This window comes from Cavia porcellus, unplaced genomic scaffold (genome assembly GCF_034190915.1).
Source record: "Cavia porcellus strain 051 isolate PalLab524CR breed Dunkin Hartley unplaced genomic scaffold, mCavPor4.1 scaffold_3, whole genome shotgun sequence".
Lineage (NCBI taxonomy): Eukaryota > Metazoa > Chordata > Mammalia > Rodentia > Caviidae > Cavia > Cavia porcellus.
In genome coordinates, this window is record NW_026947486.1 from 70,836,498 (window position 1) to 70,862,902 (window position 26,405).

Sequence of the window (26,405 nt, forward strand, 5' to 3'; positions counted from 1 at the left end):
AGTTGCAGAAAAGGCTTTTCAAAATCCACAACTATTTCATGATTAAAAAAAAACAAAGGAATATCAGAATATTTGGTCTTTATCTCAGTCTGATGAAAGCTATATATGATAAACTGACAGCCAAAATCTTATTAAATGAACAAAAACTGAAAACTAGAATCAGGAACAAGACAAGGATGATCATTATCATCACTCCTAATCAATATAGTTCTGGAAACATTAGACAGAGAAATTAGATAAGAGAGAGAAATAAAACAAATAAGGATAGGAAAGAAAGAAGTTAAATTATCATTATTTGCAGATGATATGATATTCTACATAGAAGACCACTAAAGCTCCATTGAAGGTCTTATAGATGTGATAACCAAATTTAATAATGTAGCTGGATAACAAGTCAACATTCAAAAATCTTCAGTATTCCTCTACACAAATAACAAACTCAATGAGAGAGAAATAAGAGAAACCACACCCTTCACTATAACATCCAAAAAAATGAAATACTTAGGAATAAATCTAACAAAGGAAGTAAAATATCTATTAATTGAAAATTGCATTACTCTAAAAAAGGAAGTTAAATAGCATTTCGGAAAATGGATAGGCTTTCCCTGTTGATAGATATGAAGCACAATCATTGTGAAAATGGCCATCCTTCCAAAGTTTTCATACAGATTTAATGCACCCCCAATCAAAATATCAGTAGCATACCTCACAAATCTAGGTAAATCATTCCTAAAATTCATCTAGAGCCAGAAGAGACCTAGATTAGCAAAGGCAATTCTGGGCAACAAAAGCTAGGCGAAAACATCACAATCCCCAACTTGAAAGTATACTACAAAGCTACTATGATAAAATTAGCATGGTACAGGAATAAACACAGACCTAAAATGTCAAAGGAATAGATTAGAAGATATAGCAACAACTACAAACACACTCAACCACCTCATCTTTAACAAAGGGTCCAAACACGTTTACTGGAAGAAAGGTAGCCTGTGTTAATAAGCCATGCTCGAAAAACTGGCCCTCCATACACTGAAAACTGAAACCAGACCTATGTCTATCACGGTGCAATAAAATGAAGTCAAAACGGATCAAAGATCTAAATATTAAAACAGAAACACTAAATCTACTGGAAGACAAATTAGGCAGAAATATTGATGATACAGGGGTAGGCAGAGAGTTCATGAACAAAAATCAAACTGCACAGGAAATACTTCCTGGGACCAGCAACTGGGATCTTGTCTTATTAAAAAGGTTTTGCATGTAAAATAAATCTCTAACAGAGTGAAAAGAAAATGCATGAATTGAGAAAATATCTTACCAACTGTCCTTCAGACAAAGGACTTCTCTTTAGAACATATAAAGAATTCAAAAAATCAGCCCCCATAATTCAAAGCCTCAATCTAAAAGTGGGCATATGAGATGAATATGCATTTCTCAGATGAAGAATTACAAATGGCAGATAAATATATGAAAAAAGTTTAGCATCATTTTTCATTCATGAAATTCATATTAAAACCACACTGAGATTCCGTCTCATTCCAGAAAGAATGTTCACATTCAAGAACTCAACCAATAACAAATGCTGGAGGGACTCTGGGGGAAAAGGAACTCTTCTTCACTGTTACTGGAAGTGCAGACTAGTGCAACCACTGTAAAAACCAATGTGGAGATTCCTCCAAAAGCTATGATTAGAGGTTCCACTTGACTCAGCTATTCCACTGCTGGGCATTTTCCTAGAAGAACTGAAAACATCATACCATAATGATGTATGTGCACCCATGTTTATAGCAGCAAAATTTGTAATAGCCAGATCTTTGAAGCAACCCATGTGCCCATCAATCGAGGAATGAATAAAATATATGTGGTATTTTTATACAATGGAGTACTATTCAGCTATAAAGAAAGCTTGCATTGAGGCTTTCATAAGTAAATGTATGTGACTTGAGGCTATATTCATAAGTGAAATAAATCACATGTGCGTATATACTGTATTGCCTCCCTGGTGTAAGAAACTGAATGTGCAAATATGATCCAAAATCCACAAAGAATATTGCATAAAGGTAAGAAACTTCTCAAAGTAGAAAAGTAACTGGGATAGGGGAATGAAGAAAAAATGAAGTGAAAAGGAAAATGACATTAATTTGTATATATATATGTACATAGTATACATATATATGTGTACATATGTATACAAATATATGTATATATATATATATATATATATATATATATATATGCACACATAAGTTAACTAAGATGACTATACTACTAATGGTATTAGTTCTTGGAAAAGAACCAGTAATCCTCATATGAATAGATCAATTTTACATGTCTATATCTAATAATTGATCAATCCTTTTGTAGGTAACAATAGACAATATTACAACTATTGTTAAATTCCTATCATCTTGTTTTGAATACCTATACTGTCATTGTTTAGGGTTTGTTTTGATGTTTATGTCTTCTGCTTTTTATTTTTTTTCTGTCTTTTTTCTCTTAAATAAAAATAGACAAAATATTTTAACATATTCTTCAAAATGGGAGATAAGAGTATATTTCAAAGGTAAATAAGTTTCCTAGCAGGTGTGAGGCCCAGAGTTTGATCTCAAGCACTACATATTTTCAGCTATCTGTCTGTCTGTCTGTCTATCTATCTGTTTATCTATCTAGCATCTATCTATGCATATATATATACATATATTTGAATATATATGCACATGACTATTTACCATCATTGGGCATCAGAGAACTGAAAACTAACTGTACTGTTATATAATAATATTCAATCACAAAAGAGGCAACAGTTAGACAAAATGTAATTGGAGATGTGGAGGAACTCAAATTTGCATACATTTTTGCTGGGAGTAAAAAATGCTATGAATACTTTAGAAAAATGTCTGAAAAAAACATAAGTAATTCTGATGTCATGGTAATTTTTTATTTCTGGAAAAGGATTTTGGTTTCATATGTGTATTAATTTGTCAAACTCATTGAAAATTTGATTAATATTTATGTATTTCTTTTGTCTGATTTCTCCTTGTTCACCCACATTTATTACCTGAATGGTGGCTTCTTGCTTTTATCTCCCAGTTATAACTCACCTCTTTATCTGTCTCTCATGTATCCTCATAGTTCCCTACCCATCACTAACTTCATATCAGGCTAAATTCTGATAAAGGATGTAGTCTGCACCTCTTCTAGGTGTCTGCCTCATATTATGGAGCTTTTCACTCACTTTCCAAAATCCCTTCTTTGCTCCAACATAAAAGAATTAGTGTTCAAGCCTATCACTTGCAGAGATACAATTTCACAATACAAAGAAAGTTGCACTGGACACACAAAGATCGTGTGACCCATACGGTTGAGTATGACACTGAGTGGGTTTTTGTCTTACATTATAACCAGATCACATATAATGACTCTAGTTTATTGCAGAAATAATTTGTACAGAAGTAGGGCTCAGGCAAAGCCATGAAAGTCTGCCTGGACAAGCCATAATATGCTTAAGAACCAAGGTGAAGTTCTGAGTTCTTAGAGGGAGTCCAATCGGTTGCATCAGTTGTGTGTGCTCTGTGCATGTTTCTGAATGATGGTTGGTGAGTAAAAGTCAAAAGAAAATTGCTTTTCACAACTGCAAAATATCTAGTCTATTGGTTCTTACCCTGGCTGCATATAAGATTACCGAGGCACTGATTCTCTTTATAAGCCATTGCTTGTAAATTGTACAAGCCAAGCATAATAGGTAGATAGTTCAGGGAAGATGCTTTTGAATAATCGTATCAGATATAAAAGTATTGTGAGACCCATTTGTTAAAACTGATAAATGCCCTGAGACCCTTGTACCCTGGACTCCTTGTCTTTTCCATCCCAGGGCCCCCAGACTACTGCATGATGAGTAACTAAAGGGTTAATGCCAGGCCTAGCAGGAGTCCTCCAGGATACTGCTTCAGCATTTAACCAGATTTCACTCTAATTAATCAGTGCTCAGTATTGTACTCATTATTAAATATTTTGAATGCCACTCTTACAGCTAATGTTGGAAACCGTTGATCTAGTCAATTCAGAATAACATTTGAACATTGTATCTGTACCATACCAAATAACTCGTCTGACCACAGATGATGTCAGAATTATGACAGTTTTTGTAATATTTTAGATTCATAATAACGTGTATATGCATTCAATAGAAACTATATCTCAAAAATGTGAATTTTGATCTTTTTCCAGATTAGCAATTTGAACAACAATAAGAAGTACACTGTTGACTCCCTGAAAGCTGCATGACCAAGAAGGGGTAAAATCTGAGATACTGCAATGTACTGTGTTGCTAAGCTATGATGTTTGGTAGGTTAGGTGTACTCAGTGTATTTTCACCTCATGATATTACTAACGTATGAATAGCTTATCGGGACATAACCTCACAGTAAGTGGAGAGCAATTTTACCTTTTTCCATATACATAACTAAATTTGAAACCTTAAAGAAGTCATCTCCTGGCTCTGAAGCCCATCTGAAAAATGACACTATTAGACTTGGTCCTCTTTAAAGATACTTACAAATTGGAATTGTGTGGGAAAAATCTTCTCTATCTCATAAACTTGATAGAGCTAAAATAGGCTTCAAAAGTTGTGAGTAAAATAGATCTCATGTACACATACTGAACTAAAACAGCTAAAGAAAATCTAACGCACGTTAATCATAGTTTGATTTTCTCAGGGACCAGTATTCTTTCCTGAAGCTCCTTCCTTCCCCTTTATTCTTTAAATTAAAAAAAAGACTGCTACTATACCATTTTCTATAAATGAAACTCCTTTCTTAGCAGCATAGATCAAATTTTTCAAAGTGGGCTCTGTACAAAGATGATCTATAGCGGAATCACTTGAAATACTATGAAAATGCAGATTTCTAATCCTAATTAAGGCCAATCAAAAAGACTTAAAATTGAAGAACCTTTGCTGTTTATTTGCTTATGTGCTCAATCAGTAAATGGAGTATTTGCTTTCATTCTTTATAATGGGTATTAGAGAGCATTTTCATTTATATAATCTAACAATGTTTTTAGTTCAATAGTCTAAACTTAGTCTTTTCTACTATGAATTATGACCCTAAATTGAATTCGTTATATCATTGACACAATCATATTTGCAGGATCTCAGGATCAATCTGTAAAGTTGACAGTAACAAGCTAGGATGAACTAACTCATTGCTTTCATTTATGCTACTTTTGTTGCCCAGTGTGGTTGTTCATCTACCAAACTCTAGGTCTCTCTCTCTCTCTCTCTCTCTCTCTCTCTCTCTCTCTCTCTCTCTCTCTCTCTCTCTCTCAGAAATTAAGGCTCACTATAACAGCAAAACACTATCATAGCATCCTCTTTTCTTTGCACAATCTCCAAGCCCTTATCAGAAATGTGCTTTTGAAAAAAATTGAAAATGACTTAGAAATTCCTGTGACAAGTTTCAAGCATTAATCAGTGTAGCACTGTAGGCCTCCAATATTTCTTACTCTGAGTCTGTTTCACCCAGATCTCTGAAATTTGTCCTTCTATTTGGTGTCCCAAAGGCCATTCCTTTAGTCAAAATCCCTGTTTGTTGATGCCATAGTAAAAAGCTTCCATTTTCATTATTTAGCAAATCCCCTTCACTATTACTAACCAAATACTTCCATTTATGGAGGATTTACTATGTGCTGGGCATATTCCAAAGACAAAGTCACTACAACAATGTAACCCAAACCCAGTCAGTTTATTTGAAGATCATAATTTATTTTTGCACTGGAAATTGAACTCAGGACCTCAGGCTTGCTGGGCAGGCTCTTACCACTGAGATATATCCCCAGCACTTGAAGATTGTATTATTTTTTTTTTTTGGTACCAGGGATTGAACTCACGACCTTGTGCTTACCAGACAAGCACTAAGCACCCGGCTGAAGACTACATTCTTATCTACCACGTTTTCTGATGTTGGCAGCCTATAGGACCTAGGCTGTGAATGAGGAATGAGGCTGACCACTCTCTACACCAAACACTATCAAAATTTCCTTTATGACTTCTGCTGAAATAGTATAAATCTGTGGGTAAAAAGTTAGCAAAACTTTTAAGAAGTCTTTTGCTGCTATGTACATTCATGGAAAAAGATAAAATACACTGTGAAATAGCAATTACCTAATTCTGCTATCTGCTGATGGATAAGTATAGAGTATGAGGAAAAAAATGCACACAGAGGACTCCAATTCCATTACTAGCACTTCATTTTGTTAGTCTGGGCAGTGGTTAAATAAGAAGGTACACATACATGCCTGTTCTTCTTGTTGTTTATTTTGTTTTTGCTTTCTGGTATCAGGAATTGAATTTAGTACTTCACACTTGCCAAGCAGGCACTGTACTAGTAAGTCATATCCTTGGCTCCACATTCATGCCTTTTATATCTCTTCAATGTTTCATAATAAAACTTGTTAGAGGCTCCTAGCAATCTCACTGTTTTAGGCAGAGAAGAGATCTCAGTCCATAGTAACAGGCTTGCCATAGTGAAGCCTGAAACATTTAAAAGTGGGGATGAAGCATTCTGGCTCTTTATTTGCCTCACAAAATTACAGTTTTAATTCCTCTCATGCATTGTAAACCTATTTCAAGATCTGGCAATTAAATATTACTTCATATTACATATACTCCTATTCCATAATTCTAAAACTTCAGAATTCTAAACCCATGAGGAATTTGAGCAAGTGTGTATTAGGTGAGAGTGAACAAGTCAGGAAACTATGGAGAAAGTAGGTAAAGAAGAACTGGATGAAGAGTAAATATTTCAATATGCTCTTAAGATTGAGAGAAAGGGAAGAAAAAGAAGGAAAATAAGAACAGAACCTAAGGAGAATATTGAGGAGAAAAAGAGAGAAGGGATGGATGGTAGAAACGAAAGAAGAGAGGTTGAAAAGCAGAAAAGATACAATGACAGCAGAAGTATAAGTATCATTGAGAGCTTGCTACGTACTAGACATTGTGCTAAGAACATCCTGATATTCATCTTGTTGAGCCTCCAAATCACCTCATGAGATAGCTATATTAACAGGCCCTTGTTTGTAAATAAGGAAAGTGAGATTTATAGAATTTGAGAGATTTGTCTGAGGTTACACAGCTTGAAAAATGAAAACATTTAAATGTTTTTTTTTTTTGGGGGGGTGACCTTAGAATGATTTTGTTGCCTCCCAACAGAAGTCACGAAAAGAAAGAGAAGATATTGTAGAAGAGATCTAAAACCCTTATTTGAAATAAATAGGAGCCAAACAGGTAACATATCAGAGAAGGTGACTTGGGCTTATGACCACTGCACAGTACTGCCTCATCAAAGGGACAGTCCAGCTGCCCACTGGCCAATTGTTGCCTTACCAGATATTATACTTTTCAAGTAAAGCTGGAAATACAGACTTTTTAAAAAGGAAATATTCCTATTGTTTAATTTTAGCAAATAATTTATTAAGAAGAAAACCATGCTGTGGGCCAAATAAAACCCGACTGTGAGTCAAATTTGGCTCATAATTCACCAGTTTGTAAGCCAAGGGTAAGAAATGGTAGACTAACAAAGTTAGGAGATCTAAAGGGAAGAAGAATTAAATAAATGATCAGAGACAAGAAAGAGAGAAAGATACAGCAAGAGAGTTTTGTTTTTTTTTTTTTTAAGTGAGACGAGTAAAAGATCAAATAAAGAACAATTGGAAGAGGAAAATGAGGAAAGAGTTATGAAAATCTTAGGAGATAATTGGGAAGTAGTAAATTAGAAGAAGAGAAGAGGTCAATGATAAGAAAGATGAAAGGAAGGAAAGAAGATGTGGAGATCCAGCTGAAGTAAAACATAACTATAATACCATTCTGGGACGCTGAGGCAAGAGGATCATAGTTTTGGGCAGCCCAGCTACTTACAAAACCCTATATCAACTGTTTAATATTTCAAAAAGAGGTGTGGTGTAACTCCTTGTAAAGGTCACATATTCAAGCCACAGTACTGTAAGAAGAAAAGAAAAGAAAAATGATGTGGAGAAGAGAAGAGGTAAGTAGCAGGAAGGGGAGAATCAATGAGAATAAAAGGATGACATGTGGAAGAAGTTAGCCCTATTTGTCAATCCTTGGGGGCTCCTGGGCCAGTTTGTTGCCTGGGAAAAGCAAACTCATGTCTTAGGAGAGATCTTGACCACTGAAAATATTGGTTCCTCTGAAGGCAATTGCTTTTCCTCCTTACAGGGCACAAGGTGGCAGCAGCAGCAGCTGAGCAGTCTAGGCTGCATGTTGCCCTCTGCTGCTTGGCAATACCAAGCCAATTAGGGAGCATTTGAGGCAAGGTTAGTCTTCCTGGGAATGGATCAGCCACAGTCTGGCACATACCCTTAAAAGACCTTATGCAAATAAAGCAGTAGGCATGGCAACTCTGTGGGCTGCTACCCTATTTACATTCACAGAAGTGAGTTCAATTTTTCATTAGAACATCCACATTCAGGAAAGGCTGTTACAGTTAACCCCAGCACTTTGTGTTCCCCTTCTCTCGAAGTCCAGACAGAACTTGGAAAGGGAAATAGGTGACATAGCAGATTCCTCAGTCTCTGATTCTTCTGACCCCTGGGTACCACATTGCCCTCCCAGAGGCCTTTTTATTTATCATTCACTCAGTAGTCCTCAAAATTAGGCTTTCAAAGATACTTCATGCATGAAACTCAATCACTAAACTCCTTCACTCATACCCTTCCAAAATAATAGCTTTCAGTGTCAATTGGGGTTTTTCAGAGAGCAAGACACACAGGGACCACTTCTGGGCATTAAAAATCTCTGTGCAGACACAAATTAGTAAACAAGTTTCTTAAATTATCCTATATTTTCAATGTGGAAGCAAAACACATTTTTAACTTTACAAAGAAAATAAATTAATTTGTTTCCTTTTGCCCACAAAGAGTTAATGATTAATATGTTTTTAACTGATGCAAAAGTTCAGAACTGCCACAGCCAAATATGTCATAAGATTTTTATATTATAGAAAATATTTTGCCAATAAGGAATGCCCACAAATCAGTTATAATCTGTAGTCTATTTCCACTTTAAATATTCCATTTCATATGGCAAAGTTCTACAACATAATTCTGCTAACTGAAAGACAATTACCGAATTTATCAAAAGAAATAATTCATGGAAGAGAAAGGAGTGGACCTGGTGATGAGTCAGAAGTTTAAAGTGATATGATGAATAGCTTATTTTTCATATGATGAATTTTTCATATGATGAATAGCTTATGCATCATAATACAATGTATATCTAGACACTCATTTGGTGATTAACTTCAGAAGAATAAAGTTGAAGCCTTTTCTGAACAGGATGCTCAGTTCAAATGACCAACTTCCATCTCCAATTTTTTTTTTTTTTTTTTGCCTCAGAGGAAATTATTTCTTACTAGAAGATTCTCAAAGGTGAAATCTTTCAAGTAAATCTTGATTGGATAGATTTTAACTCTTAAAACTAATAATGTGATTTGGAGAGTCAGTGTTTTTCAAGTAATGTGTTTCCTTAATCCTGAGATGCATCCTAGATCTTGCTCAAATGATCCAAACCTCAATTGGAGGTGGTAATATGAGAGGGTCTGATCTTTTGAATATTCTTCCTTTGAAATTATAATATATTTCAACATACTGTTACCAGTGATCATCCCTCAACTGAGTAGCTTAAAGAAAACATAATTTCATTATGTGTATGGTTTAAATAGGTTAGGAATTTGGAAGGTTCTTGATGAGTGAAATTGTATCTTCTACAAAATATCTGGTACTGCTGTTGAGAAAACGTGAAGACTAGGGTTGGCTTGATGGGTAGGATCTAGAATCATCTCATATCAGAAGTTTATTCATGTTTTTAGTCAACTTCCTTGTTTCTAGGACCTTACCTATCTTTATTCCTTTTATTTCTATCTCTTGTCTGATTGCTCTGGCTAGTGTTTCCAGAACTATATTGAATATGAGTGGCAATAATGGAAATCCTTCTCTTGTTTCTGCTTTTAAAGTGAAAGCTTACAGTTTTTGTCCATTTAGTATAATGTTGGCTGTAGTTTTGTCATAAATGGCTTTTATGAGATTGAGGTAAACACTGTGTATTCTGAGGTTTTGAAAGGCTTTTATCATGAAGTGTGCTGGACTTTATCGACAGAGTTTTCTGCATTTATTGAGATGATTATGTGGTTTTTGTTTTTCGCTCTGTTGATGTGCTGTATTACATTTATTGATTTACATATGTTAAACCTTCCCTGCATTCCTGAGATGAATCCCACTTGTTCATGATGTATAATCTTCTTGGTGATTTGCTGTATTCTATTTGCCAGTATTTTATTGAGAATCTTTGCATCAATGTTCATTAGTGAAATTGGCCCATGGTTCTCCTTTTTGGTTGGGTCTTTCTCTGGTTTTGGTATGAGAGTAATACTTAACTTCAGGAATGATTTAAGGAGGATCACTTCCTTTTCAAATTCATTGAAGAGTTTAAGGAGTGTTGGCAGTAATTCTTCCCTAAATTTCTTGTAGAATTCAGCCATGAATCCATCAGGACCTGGGCTTTTCTTTGTTGGTAAGTTTTTAATTGCCTTTTCAATTTCAATAGCTGATTTTGGGTTATTTAAAATTTCTATATCTTCTTGGTTCAACTTTGGTAGTTCATATGTTTCTGGAAATCTGTCCATTTCCTCTGTGTTTTCCACCCTATGTGAGTAGAGGTTTTCAAAGCAGGTATTCATGATCTTTTGAAATTCTGTGGGATCTGTAGCAGTTCCCCCTTTTCAGTCCTTATTGCGTGAATTTGTGACTTTCCTTTCTTTTCCTTTATAAGGTTAGCTAGAAGACTGTCAATTTTGTTGATTCTATCAAAAAACCAGCTTTTTGATTCATTAATTCTTTGTATTTTTTTTAGTGTCAATTGCATTGATTTCTGCTCTAATCTTTACAATTTCCTCTCTTCCATGAGCTTTGGGTTTAATTTGCTCTTCTTTTTCTAGAAGCTTCAGATGAAGCATTAGGTTTTCCATTTGTGCTCATTTTGTTTTCTTGATATGACAATTTATTGCTCCATATTTCTGTCTTAAGATTGCTTTCATTTCATTCCACAAATTACAATATGTTGTTTCTGTATTTTCATTGAATTGTAGGTATTGCTTTATTTCTTCTTTAATTTCATCTGTATCCTACTGGTTGTTCACAAGTTTTTTCATTTAATTTCCATGAATTTATGCAGGTTTTGCAATTTCTTTTGCCATTAATTTCTAATTTCCATGTGCTATGGTCAGATATTTCACATGGAATAATTTCAATACCTTTGCAGTTACTTAAGAATGTTTTATGGGATAAGATATGGTCTATTTTGGAGAATGTCTTATGTGCAGCTGAGAAGAATGTGTATTCTGGGGGCTGGGGATTTAGCTCAGCGGCATAAGTGCCTGCCTTGCAAGCAGGCAGTCATGAGTTCGATCCCTGGTACCAATAAAAACGGAAAAAGACCAAAAAAATGTGTATTCTGATGTGGTTGGGTGGAACACTCTGTAACATCTACTAAGTCCAGTTGCTCACAGGTATGATTCAGTTCTATTATTTCTTTGCTGACTTTTTGCCTCACTGACCTCTCTTTGTGACAATGGGCTGTTAAGGTCCCCTGTTATAATTGTGTTCTTGTGTATTTGGTTTTTCATGTCCATTAGTATCTGTCTTATATAGTTGGGTGCTCCTATATTTGGTGCATAGATATTTATACTTGTTAGTTTTTCCTCTTGAATTTTTCCACTAATATGTAAGTAGTGACCCGCTTTATCTCTTTTAATCATTTTAGGTTTGAAATTCACATTATCTGCAAATACAACAGTTACTACTGCTTTTTTCTGGGTTCCTGCTGCACGGAATACTGTTTTCCATCCTTTGACTTTTAATCTATGAGTTTCGTTTTGGGTCAGATGTGTTTCTTGTACTCAGCATATTGTGGGATCTTCTTTCTTGATCCATTCTGTCAACCTATTTGTTTCGATTGCTGAATTGAGGCCATTTACATTTATGGATATCACTGATATGTACTGGCTTGACTTTTCCATGTTATGTTCCAGTTGTTTGCTTTCTGTTTTCCCCTGATTTAATTGCTTGTTCTACCTAGTGGTTTCTTTCTGTTGTTGTTCTGGGGATTGTGGTCATTTTTATCTCTATCTAGTATGTCTTTCAATATTCTTTCTAGTGTTGGTTTGGTGGGCGTGAATTTTTTCAGTTGTTCTTTGTCATGGAAGTATCTTGTTTCTCCATTAAATTTGAATGAAAGTTTTGCTGGCTACTTCAGTCTGGGCTGAAAGTTGTTTTCTTTCAGGGCTTGAAATACCTCACTCCAAGCTTGTCTTGACTTGAGGGTTTGTGCTGAAAAGTCTGCTGTGATTCTAAAGGGCTTTCCTTGATAGATGACTTGTATCTATTCTCTAACAGCTTTTAGTATTCTGTTTTAATGCTGTGTGTGTGAGATCTTAATTATTATATGTCTGTGTGTAGATTTATGTTGGTTGTGACTGTTTTACATTGTATATGCCTCACATATGTGCATATCAGTTTTTCCCCCATGTTTGGGAAATTTTCTGCTCTTACTTCTGTGAATATTTTAGTTATGTGATTTGTATTGATTCCTGCATCTACACTGATGCTTATTAATCTTACATTGTTGCTCTTGGCATCAACTTGAAGCTGCTGGATTGTCATTTCATGCTGCTTCATCATTTTTAAAAGTTCTATTCTTTCATGATCGCTAATTGTGATCCTGTCCTCAAAGTCTGAAATCCTATCCTTAGCTTTATTTAAAAGGTTCTGCCAGCTATGAATAGAAGTTTTTGTTTCTTGGATGTCTCTTTGAGTTTGTTTCATGAAGTGCTTGTTTTCTATATTGTTCATTCAAGGTTGCAATCAGTTTCCCATGCTCCTGTACATTTTTCTCTTTTTCTTCATTAGCTGTGCTCAGCAATTCATTTATGAAGGTTGTTATTTCTATCTTTACATGGGAAAGTACTTCTAATTTGATTTTCTCCATAGCCTCATGGAGTTTTTTGTTTTTTGTTTTTTTCACTTGCTATCTTTTCAGAGATTTCTGGCGTGTTACTTTTGAAGTCCTCTATTTCAATGTCTTCTGTACTTGTTCCTGGTGGACTAGATGTTTGACATTGTATTTTGCTTTTTCATTTTTCCATTTTCTCCTTTTGAGTTAATATTTGGTCCTTCGGTCCCACTAGTGTCAACTGTTGGTAGTGTTGGGGTCCTAATGTAAGGTTGATGTTTGTCCAATTGCTGGGTCCTAAAATGAAGAGATGAGCCAGTCATCCCGCTTCCCACTGCAAGGGCCTTTCCACGGCAGTCCTATATTCTTCCTGGGCTGAAAAGCATAGTAGTATTGATGTAGGTCAACTTTGAGCTCCTGCTATTATTTTATCTTCAGGTTATTCCAGGTCTCCAAATCTCCCTGTCTGTAGTATTTGTGTCAGCTGAGGTCCTACTGTGTCCCTATTGTGTGCCTGTGTGTCTCATAAGGTCTTTTGATTGTCTCCAAGTTGGAGGAGTCCTTATTGACACACTCCTCACCCTGCCTGATGTTTTCTGTATGCAGGAAGGGGTCACCCACACTCTTGCCAGGCTCACCAAGGTCTTATAGCTAATTGGAGGGAGCTTTACTACTGGCCCTATTTAACCACTGTACACCTCCATTTTAGGGGCATACTCACCACACTGAGTGGATCCTGGTTGGGTGAGGCAGTTACTGAATCTCCCTTCAGGCTAGCAGTCTATCCACTGTAGTCCAAGGTTCTGGGAAAAATGGTGGGAGCTGAAGGTCAACAGCAGCATTAGGTCCAGGAGTTAGGGTGTGTCCCCGAGCGCCAGCAGATTTCCTGGGTCTGGGCATCTGATGGGCATGGGTCCAGGTTCCAGAGCAGCATGGCATTCCTCAGTGCTGACTGGTGTCATGCAAGAAGCAGGTGGCTGAGCAGACCAAGGTCCAAGGGCATCAGACATTCCCCAGGGCCAATGGGAGTCACACAGGAACTCCTGATGGCCAGGCCAAGGTCCCAAGGCAGCATGGCATTCCTCAGTGCTTTTTGGAGTCATACCTGTTTCAAGGTTTAGGTGCACTGTGAATCATCTGGCCCACTTTTGGCTTCTGAGGGCAGACTGCTGGCAACTGCTTGCCACTTTGAGCTTGCTTGTATGGGCCAGTTGGGCTTGTGGGAACTCTGTGTGTTCTTTGGTGATTTCAGACATGGGACATGGTCTTAGTGCTTGGGAGCAAAGTTCCCAATTTTCCCCATGTGCTGGAATTCAACCAGCACAAGCAGTCAGGGCCCGGGACTGGATTCCAGGCCCTGCTTGCTGCTTGGAGATGGCTGAACATGGCCTGGTTAGGCCTGCCCAGTACCTCCTGTGGGTCTTAGGGTGATTTCACATGCAGAGTGTGGTCTTACCCACCGGGAGAAAAGTTCCAGATTTTCCCAGTGTGCTGAAATTCAACCTGCATGCACCATCAAGGCCCAGGCTCTGATACTGTTTGTAAAGTAGTGGTGATAGGAGATATCTTCACCTGGTTCTTTAGAGGAAAAGTGTTCAATTTTTTAATTTAATACATTTATCATAATATACTTTTTCATAATACACTTTTATCAGATTGGGAGAAGGTCCTTCTATACATACTTTCTTAAGGGTTTTTATCATAGATGTTAGATTTTGTAAAAGGCTTTTTCTGTACCTATTGATGTAATCATGTGCTTTTTGTTCTTTCTTCTGCTTATGCAATGTATTACATTGATTTATTTGCGTATGGTGAACCATCACTGCATCCTTGAAATGAAGCCTAATTGATCATGATATGTGAAAATTGAGGCTCTCCATGATAATTGTGTTAGTGTTAACCTGGCATTTTATGTCCAATTGTTTTCTTCCTGAAGTTGACTATGCTGTTTATTGGTGCATATATATTTACATTTGTTATACTTTCCAATCGAATTGTTTTTAACCAACTGATAGTGACCTTATTTGTCTCTTCTGACAAGTTTTGGCTTAAAGTCCACTTTGTCTAAAAATACAATACTTTTCCTTACTTTTGGGGCTTCTCACATGAAATATGGTTTTCCATGCTTTGATTTAAAGGTAAATGCATTTATTTTTGGATTAAGTGTGTTTCTGGTACATAGTATATTGTTATATTTTGTGTTTTATTTTATTCTGCCAATCTGCATTTCTTGGCTAGGGAAGTGAGACCACTCACATTGCAGAGTCATTACTGAAAATTATTGCTATATTCCTACCTTTGCATTATTCTCCTGCTATTGATTTCCCATTTCCCTCTACTTAACTGCTCATCCTGTCTAGTATATTCATGCTATTTATTACAGGAGAGCATAAGATAGTCAATATTTAAACCTCGTAGCCTAATTCCATAATCTACATACTGAACCACTCATTATACAGAGTCAAACAGTTGAGTTGCCTTAACATTTGAGACTTAATAAATATAGTTCTGTGGTATATGACATCTTTCACTCTAACTATTGGGCAGTAAATCCTCCCCTCACCTTCATCCTAAATTTTGCCAGCATTCATTGATTCATACATATTTACTTTGCTTGTCTCAGGTTTTCCTGGTAGAATTCTCTTGGTGCAAACCAATCTTGTCACACAGAGAGTCTATAAAGCAGACATGTATAATCTTTAATAAAATAAAATAAAATAGCCTCCTCCTTATAATTAATACCATTAAATAAATACTTAAACCTCAGAATTCATCAAGTCTTGTTTCATGCATCCTGAGTTATAAAAGCATAAGAGTACTTTTATCACTTAGTGAAATAATTATTGAATGATTTTCTTGGAAATGCTAAAAGATTGGTAGGAAAATTAAGTGGTTTGGATCTGTATCAGATATAACTAGCTCTTGAAAGGCTATCTGGTTAAGTTATATTGCCTGTGGAGTTAGAGAAAAAAAATGAAGTTGAGACTTTCACATATGTTGACCCTAATCATGTGACACAGGTGTGTGACATTTTCCATTACATGCCAGTCTTGGGTTATATTTTCAATACAATAAGGTTATGGCTTTCTCTTGAAGCTTAATTTTATGCCATCAATATAGTAGGTCTTAATTAAAATGTTAGGCTTTATGTCTTTAGAAATAATAACACAGGAACTGAGTTGAGTACTCCAATTTGGCAAAAAATAGAATAGAATAGAATAGAATAGAATAGAATAGAATAGAATAGAATAGAATCCAGCCACAGCATTCACTATCAATTCTATACTTGTTTTGTGCCTAGTTTCCTGGGCTTTTATGGGGGCAGAAGACAAGTGTCTTGAGTTCTCCTTCTAGATTAACAAATCTTATCTTTTTTAAAACAGCTGTTCTTTTTTGAGATATAATTCATATACCATAAATTTACCCTTTTAGGGTATAGAGTTCAGTGGTTTTGAATATACTTGGAGTTACACAACTATTGCCACTATCTAATTCAAGAACATTTTCACCACCCTACAAGGACATCCTTACACCAACTAGTAGTCATATTACATTCCACACACCAACCTTCCTGGCAACTGTTAATCTCATTTCTATTTTAATGGATTTACCTATTCTGGGTATTTCATATAAATGGAAGTAGGCTTATTTCTGCATTTCTTCCCATCCCCTTTCTTCTCTGCCTTCTCACAAAGTTAATATCCTGGATTGCTAGGTCAGCCCTGTATGACTGGTTGAATCTGCTCAAAAGAGGTTTTGTTTTTTAATTTTCTGTGACTTGGCATCCCATTGAGGCTTTTCCAATTCTCTACCCCTTCTTATACATATCTATCCTCAATTATCAATCAATGTATGAGTATTATTGAACATTAGGTACAAGTGATAAATGAGAACTTGATATGAGTCTGGTGGAACTGTCTACAACTTTACTTATGCAGTAATTAAATTAGGTAGGCATTATAGTATTTCACAGAAATCAGAAGATATTATCTCTACCTCAAGGAGCTGAAAGATGAAACAAATCACATACACATGCAATAGTAAAGTAATTGTGTAAAACAGTGGTTTTCAATCATTAGTCTTATATGGAATCACCCAGAGGATTGTTAAAGTACAAATTGTTAGCTCGTGCCTCTAGGATTTGTAATTGGGAAGGATTTAAACAGGCCCAGAGGAGTTGTATTTTCAGCTGTCATTGTCAATGCTAGTTTAAGTCCCTTAATGGGAAAGCCACTGTCGTTAGAATATAACTGTCTTACATAGCATCTAAAATAAAGGAGTGAGAAGCACCATTATGCACATTTGGATAGCGTATGAGCTTTAGAGTGATTTCTATGATGCAGGATATTATCACCTGAGGTAGCTGAGGTAAGAAAGATTAGACAAACAGGATTAAGTCTGTCTCTGCTTGAAACTCCACCATGCTCTCCTGCTTCCTACTTCTGACATGTCAAACCCCAGCTGGACCAGGACAAACGAGGCCCTTCACAACATCAGAGTTCCTGCAAATTCTCTGCCTCCCAGTCCTGACTTCTCAACTACCCCAATTTTATAGCTCAGCAATTCCAACCTGTTTCGAGTCCTCAACCTTCCATGCTGGTTCATGCACTTCTCCCTGATATTTCTGCATGAAATGCCCTCATTCATACCCTTTTCCCAATTCTTACTGGTTCTACAGTCAAACTACCTGCATTTAAATCTAGGCTTGGCCACTTACTCGCCATGTGCCCTTGGGGAAACTGGTTAATTTCCCTGTACTTCAGGACCTTACTTACTGTAAAATAAGATAATTCTTCTTTCTGCATTTTTAGCTGTCTTTCACTGTGAAAAATACATGAAGGAAATCAACTTAAAGGTGGAAATGTTTATTGTGGCTCATAGTTTCAGAAGTTTCAGTACATGCTGCCATGCTGGGTTTGTTAACCTAGTTGGTTTGAGGTACGTGGTGAAGCAGGACATATGGTGGAAACATATAGCAGAAGAGGCTGCTTACCTCATGGCAAAGAGAGTAGAAATGGGCCAGGGTTCCACAATGTCCTTCAAGGACATGAGCCTAATGACTTAATTTCCTTACATTGGACCACAACTCATGAAGATTCCACCCATCCCAGCAATGCCACAGTCTGACCATGACATCGACGTCCACATTATAGCACCTGCCTCATAGGATTTTGTAAGGACTAAATGAGTGAATACTTATAAAACAACACAGCATATAACACATAGGGTAGGTTTAAAAAGATAAATGTTTTCCTGTTATTGTTATTCATGTTAATAAACCCATATTAGGCATTATCTCAGCCAGAAAATCCTTCTTACCATTCTCAGCCTCCTGCTAGATTCCTTCTTTCACTTATGCATCCTCTGTACTTGGTATATGCTTCTAAGAACTAGCTCTGCCACTTGTTAGCTGTGTGATTATAAGCAATTCACTTAACCTCTCTTAAACCGGTTTTTTCTATCTGTAAAATAAAGATGATCATAACAGTTATGGGCATCTTTTAGAGTTATTTCTGGTTCTTAAAATGTCAATGTATGAAGACTCTCTTAGTGTAGGGCTCAGTACTAAATAGTGACTCAGTAAATAATAGCTAATTTACTTTGAAGTACATGTGGTTAAAGAAATGAAGTAATTGTTTCTTCTCAACTTAAGATGATGATGTAGATGGGAAGAGTAGATAGCTTCACATAGTGGTTTCTGGTTGCAACACTATTATTGCATTCCTTAGCTTAATTTCTCCCTACCTTTGTACTGAGTATTGTGTTCTCTTATGGTGCCTAACACCTGTTACCTACTTCCCCAGCATGAGTCACACTGTTGCAAGTTGTTTGTTTCTTCTGCCTGAAGTACAATATCCCACATCCTTCCTTCTTTAACTAATCCCTGTCCATTCTTCAAAATTCTGCTTTTAGTGTCATCTGTTCCAGAAGGATTTCCCTGAGCCTCTGAATTGAGGTGGTACTTCATCCTGTGCTTACTCCCACACACAAGATTTATGATATTGTCATAAAACTTTCTGTTCATCCATAGTCTCATCAAGTAGACTGTGCATTTCTTAAGTGTCAAGCCTGTCTTTATCTCTGTGCTCTTCATGCCTAGGTCAGTGTTTGCAACATAGTCTAGATTCAGAATATTTGAACTAAATCAAGGGTCACTTTTATTCAAATAGGATCAAGACTATTGTTAAAATGCCAGCAAATTGCTGAAAACAAATTGCCTGTCCTGAAATAACAGCATAGCAAACATCTGGGCATGATTTTGCTGGCAAGAAAGATAGTTAATTTGACCCATGAGCACGAAAAACAAAACGAAATGAAACACACACACACACACACACACACACACACACACACACACACACAAACAAAGCTGGCTTTGCTTATAATCAAAAGCTTGGAGAACATTGCCATCTAGTGATAGAATTCAGAGATGCTGGCAAATGAACTGCAGTTCTTGGAGACTTGGAGAAAAATCACTGAGACTTCATTTATACCAGGAAAGATGAGTGAACGATTTCTCTAAATAAGGCAGATGTGTGGTGTGTATTTATACCCAACATATATTGTTAAAGGAGGCTAGTAAATGTTTGGGCGTTTCACTTTTTGGTCACGTAATCTTATTAATGTGGCTATATGCTGATGGGTGTGTGGTGGAAAAATGTTTGCAAATCGTATTTGTCAATAAATCGGACAAATTATTATTATACACTTTTGACACAAATATACAATGTAAAGCATAAAAATGCAAGATCTTTATTTGTTAAATTTTGCTACTCAACTGCTTGTAAATTGAGGATTTCTATAGTCCAGATGTACCCTACTTGTTTATATCATCATATTAACTGTCCCATTATTGTCTTATTTTTTTAAAACGGAATATGTGATTTGAACAAATCCACTTTCAAGCGTAATATAATGTAATTGGGCACAAGAAACAAGGAATAAGACATAATGAAATTTGATTCAACTCATTCTGTGTGTGTGAGTGTGCACACACGTGCATGCCCACTAATCAGACATGTCCAACTGCATGCCTAAATATTTTCAGTGATCCTGAGTTTATCTGTAATTTCTCATGGAACCGCAAAATTTGGAATATTATCACCTGAGAATCATCCTAAGCATAATTTAAAACCAATAAGAAGTATTAAACAATATTACCACATTACTAGTAGCTAAATGTGTATTGCATTGGAAATAAGATAAACTTAGTTTTCAATTGCTGTTCTATCACTTACTAAGTGTATAATGCTGGGAAATTTACTTAACTCCTCTTTACTTTTTCATCTTTAAAATAAAAGTGAAAATAATGTCCATTTTATACAGGTTTTTTGAAGATTAATTGAGATATACATATAAAGCACCCAAAACAAGACAGTGCACTTTAGTAAACTTTCATATTTCTAAAAAATTCTTTCCTACACTATACTAAAATAAAACAAGAAAACTAATATACAGTATATCTACTACATTCTTAATTTTATATATTTGTATATGTGCATGTGTGTGCAAATATATGAGGGGCCAACTCTAGTGTAAGAGAGAAAGAATAGATAATTTTAAAATTATATTATAAATTTTGAAATATTCAGGCGATTCCATACTAAAAGACCTGAGAATATATAAGGAATCTTGCACAAAATAGAAAGACCAAGAACAGAATGTAACAAATGCAGACACAGACAGGGCATCTCATTAGTGACCCAGTTACTGTAAGTGTGGCTGTTGACAATGTAATACTTAAAAAACAACTAAATAACTTTTGGAAGAGTTCTAAACAAACTGAAGCACAAATTTCTCTCAATTTAGATGGCAGTTTTATCACTGGAAATTTCAGCATATGCTAAAGCAGTACACAAATATTGGGACTTTTTGTGTAAAGCATTTTTATTCTAGGTACAAGCAGTCATTTAGAGATTTTTAAAATTACACAGATAATAGGTGCAAGGTGGCAACAAAAAGTGGATAGAATACAGATCATTCTTCATTGTGTGGAACTTTCCAGAATCTTGGGCATATTCACCATTCAACCCTCTTGTCCATCAAGCGTTCCCTCAACCTTGTGCAATCAGTCACTGCATATACACATTCATACGCACAGAAACACTGATTTAGACAAATATATACCAAAACTTCGAGAAAGAAATTGAATTATAGCTCTGATATTCATTTCAGGGCTAAACTGGAGAAGAATACAAGGAAAGAGACTGAGTAATAGGTAGGATATGGAGGAAGGTCTTTAACTCATTGTGTTTTAATTCTGGTGAGGCAGTCAGAGAATAGAGAGAAGTGAAGTGTGAAGGTGAAGGCAATATTCACATACTGAAGATTAGAGAAATGTTAGAACTCATGGTCAAATAGATGACCAGCATCAGGGGTCAAACCAAAATTAAGACTCTGGAAAACCAGCAAATCAGAAACCAATGAGGCAGGCAACAATCAGGATTAAAATAGAAGACAGAGCAAGAAAACACAGGCAATGCCCTTCCAACAAGCTGGTGGCATGGATGAAATTGGGCCAGTCAACCTGGATTGAAATCGTGGTTTTTCTACTGCCTGTGGGACTTTGGGGAAGTTCTTGCAGGTCTCAGAGCCTCATGTTCCTCTCACGGTTCAAAGAAAATACTGATAGTAGTTACCTCCTCCCTCCAATGGGTATTGTATGAATGACATTGACTTCTAAATCTAAAGTACTGTCGCACAATACTTGTGCCATGGAGGTTAATGGTGATGATTGCTGCTTTCCCCACCACTCTTCATTTCCCTCTGGACCTGCACCTCAGTGACTGGCATCACTGCTTACATGAAAAATGACACAAGCCAGAGATATTTGGCCTCTTCTTCCTCATGTGTCACAAACCTGCCAAGTCTTCCTTTACATTTCTCTGGTAATTATTGCCTCTCCTCCATCCTTGCTGCCGGTGCTTCTGAGTTGGCTCTTAACTGTGTTTAGATCCTTTTTTGTGGAGGTTTGCTGCATATGAGGGGAAGACCACTTTTCCTGGGGCACTCCTTGTTTGAAGTCTTCTTGGCTATGGGCCAAAAGGCAGACTCCATAAACACAACAAATGAAATGCAAAGGATGTAAAAAGGACTAGAAGTTAACAGGTTTTTATCAGAGGTATCACATGCCAAACAGGCTGTGGCACAGTGACTAAGCCCATGGATTACAGAGTCAGTCTATAATCTGAGTTTCCTAACTTTACCACTTATCAGCAGTTTGATCAAGAGCAAGTTACTTTACCTCTTTGTGCCAGTTAATTTTGATTGTCAGCTTGACTAGACTGAGACTCCCAGAAATAACATTGGATTACTAGGGCACTAATCTCATAATTGAGTCAATCCATTAATGAGTTTACAGATGAATGGATTATTGGAAGGCAGAGCTTAGTTGGAGGAAGTGGGTCATGGAGGTGTGACTTTGAATGCTGTATCTAGTCCCTGGCCCATTCCTCTCTGATCTGTTTCCTCTTTTCTCTGTTTCTAGCTATCATGCTGCACCCTGCCCTTTTGCCATGATGTTCCTGCCTTGGTGTGAGCCAATCATGGCCTGAAACATCTGAAATTGTGAGATAACCTAAAACTTTTCTCCTCTAAGGTATTGAGTTTATTGTCCCAGCAACAGGAAAGCTGACCAATAAACTATATGAAAGTTGTTCCTCAAGCAGAGTTACAGCTTACTGTTTGACATTAACCTTGAGGTTGCCCTGTCTCAGTTACTTTTCTCTTGTTCCTGGGACAAAATATACAACACCCAAAATAAAGGAAGGAAAAGTTTATGTACCTTATAATTTTTAGGTTTCAGTCCATATTCAATTGGCTCCAAGGCAGAGTGGCATGGCATAGGGGCAGCCATTCATGATGGCAGCTAGTATAAAGCTGACAAGAGCAAAAATTAAAAAGCACACCCCCGGGGCTGGGGATTTAGCTCAGCGGCATAAGCACCTGCCTTGCAAGCAGGCAGTCGCAAGTTCGATCCCTGGTACCGATAAAAAAGAAAAAAGACCAAAAAAAAAAAAAAAAAAAAGCACACCCCCTTTCCTCTCATGTTGTATGCTGGCTACCAGCCCCTGGGCAAGTGCAGTGACCACATCATCAATTCCAGGGCTAGACAACAAACCAATCACAAATACTACACTCAACCACCTTTGAAAGGCCTACCCCCCTCCATAACTGCATAAGGCTTTGGGAGGACATCCAAATACAAACCATCACACCTGGTTATTGCTCTTATTTCTGAATCTTCAGTTTAGTTGTCATCTCCCACATTTAAATGAGTTTCATGAGCATTTTATTTCTAGTGTAATGATTCCTATAGCTGGGGCCTTCCTTTAATAGACTTACGTATCTTGGCTGAAAAATATTAAACACCTGATGCTCACAAATCAGAGTGGAGGAGATTTTAGGGGTGTGAATGAAGGAACGGGACAGTTTATCTTAGAGTTCAAATTGTACCATCCAAATGCTGCTTTTGTTAGTGATTTCAGACGAGTTTAATACTTAAAACTTTTTTTGAAACACTTGAAACTGTTTTTGTGTCTGCAAAAATAAATCCAATATTAAACATACAATACAAATTTATTGTCAGGATTATATGAGAATATGTCTGTGAAAAAAATTTTTTATTTATAAAATAACAGAAACGTACAATTATTCCAATGTGACCAAGGTTGGAATAAATCCTAAAAATAAAAATAGGACTGTGTAGAAGGTATTTTTTCTGACAATGACTTACAATTAGTGGGTAACTACTTTTACAAACTTTTCTATCTTATTTTTGGAATGAATAATGGTGTGGTTGCAGAAAAGACAGCCATAATTTTAAAAAGAAAAAATAAAGAAGGAAAAGCAACTTTTAAAACTTTTTAAAAATTTTTGTAATTTTTAAAAATGTTACTAGTATGTGTTTGAAGTATCTGAAGTTTATACTCATCTCGGGGAAAAGATTCATGTACAAAACACAGCTTGTTTCTTTTTAAATTCCCTTTCCATTCCCACCCACTTCTGACCCTCCCTTTCTAAATCCCCTTTCCCCATTTTCATTATTATTTTTATTGTTATTATTAATTCATGTTTATAAAATAATATTTACATTCACTGCGGTAGGGTTACTAGGTTCCTGTGCATGAGCTATGTTAACACTTATTACTTCCCTTTCCCCTCCCTCTCTCCTCTTGCCCTCCCCTCTCTTTTAGGCTGTTTGCAGTGTGTACTTCTACTATATTTCAGCTTCGTGGGGCTCTCAAATTCCTTCAGTGTCTTTTAATTCTCTTCTCAAAGATTTGACGCAGTAACTAAGTGGGCGTTTACTAAGTGCAACCTGGCCTCCTCTGAGCCAGGTTCTAAGTCACCGATTGTGTCACAGTGCCCCTTAGCTGAGCATACAATTATGAGGTTTCACGCTGACACCTCAATATAAAGCACAGCTCCTCAGTGCAGTCCCAGTTGCACCAAATACTGAGGGACGTCCACCACGCCAGTCTGCGCTTTCCTCACTCTGCGCAGCTAAGCATCCCCTGCTTCGCAAGTACAAACCCAGAACCTCTGTACTAAGGGAGAAAAAAGAGAAACCATGACCATCCTTTTGATGCTAATGAGCGCAGTTTTTTTTTGCTTCACATTTTTGTTCTGGAAAAAGCGATTTCAGATAAAGGTAAGAGAGACTGGAATTAAGTGAAGCTAGATGAATACAAAAGGCTGTGATTGAGTTTGTAGGATAATGGAAAAATAGGGAAGTGAAAATATGAACTTATCTTTTTCTTTTGAAGAAGTCCCAGAATTGAATGATATGCAGACTGAGGAATGAGTTTGGTGGATAATGGAAAGATAGTTAAGTAAAAATATGACCTTATCTCTTTCTGTTGAAAGTGTCCAGACTTCAATTACCTTACCCCTTAAGTCCCCATTTTGCACATAGATTCCAGAGTTGTGATTTGTTGGAAAATAGTCCCAAGTCAGTAAGTGATTTGAGCTCATTTTCATGCAACTAGAGAAAAAAAAAATGCAGCCGAAGACGCCCACCACCCGCCATCATGTCCCATTTTAAGAAACTTTATCTGCTCTGCCCTTCTTTTACTTCTCTTATTTACCCATATTCCTCTTTGGTTCTCCTGCTACCGCTGTGAGAGCTTTTTGGATACAACATTCACAAATATTTCAAGTTCAAAAGTGGTTTTCTGGTGTTATTTTATACTTGGAAGTGAAAATCTTTTAGATAAGGGTCAAAGACAGGAGACTTCTGTAGTTGTACAGAACATAAGTAAAGGATATGACACTTTGAAACTATAAGGTAATGTTAATATATTTTACTCTTAGTGTTGCTCTTGGCAGAGCATATTACTACTGGATCAGTGTAGTCATTTACATTTTTAATCTCTAGTTCTTAGGAAAAATCAGTTCATCTTTTGTAAACAAGTTGTTATTTGGTAGTATTTGGAAATTGCTAAATTCAACAGACTACATATGTATAATTTTCTTTACAGAGACTCTATAGTAGACTGTCATCAAATTCAACTGCTCTTGCACTGATAAAAACAAGTACTTGCTCAAGTCACAGCAGTACTTCCAAACCTTCAGTCAAGAATCTTTCTCAGGATACGTTAAAGCACTTCCCACATTCGATGACCCTACGCAAGAGAATATTGGTGAATCTCAAAGTCATGCAAAATCAGCTGAATGAATTGGAACAACTACTAATTATAAAGGGCTTAAATGGTGCAGTATTAAACCAGCAACCCACAAAAAAGGTTGCAAGGTACAAGGTATTTCCCCGCACTCATTAAAGGCATTTTGAGTGGCGCAATTGAGTTTATGTGTATTTCAAATGAATTATTATTTAAAAGAGAAAGGGGATGCCAAATCAGATATGAAATCCAGATATATTGATTTGCTTGCTCACATATTATTTTAAAAACTGAATAGTTGTCACTGCTATTATACATTTTACTGGAGAAGAATTGGAAACACAAAACAAAGAAAATCAAATTTAAAAAAGAAAGGGATATGTTGGTATACAGTGATTATAGTTTCAAAGTGAAAAACATTTATCTATTGGTTTTTATTGACTTAGAGTGTAATACTGCAATTGTGTCAATGTCTGCATCAGAATAAGTGGAATTCATGTTATGCAAAGACTATTTCTTGTCACTGTTGAATCTATGTGATTATAAGAGCTGTCATTGGGAACCCTACAGCATGCTAAGAGCTCCATTAACATTTCTGTTTTTACACTTAGGGAGATGGTGACACAGACCTATTCTACTACTTGTGATCAGCTTTTGAAAAGAATTGCTTTTCCTTCGTGTAAAGACTCCAAAATATTCTCTAAATTTCAAGTTACCTATAAATATGCTATGAATTTTTCTATGTTGCAAAAAATTTATGCCTC

The 26,405-nt window shown here is 36.3% G+C and overlaps 1 protein-coding gene across 1 annotated transcript; it reads left to right on the forward strand.

Annotated features, from left to right (window-relative positions):
• Positions 1-24,485: 24,485 nt before the first annotated feature.
• LOC134475357 (kita-kyushu lung cancer antigen 1 homolog) lies at positions 24,486-25,806 on the forward strand. The gene is made up of 2 exons (XM_063245627.1): positions 24,486-24,671; positions 25,501-25,806. Exons 1-2 carry the CDS (start codon positions 24,591-24,593, stop codon positions 25,798-25,800), a joined length of 381 nt encoding a protein of 126 aa, XP_063101697.1. The 5' UTR covers positions 24,486-24,590; the 3' UTR covers positions 25,801-25,806.
• Positions 25,807-26,405: the final 599 nt, after the last annotated feature.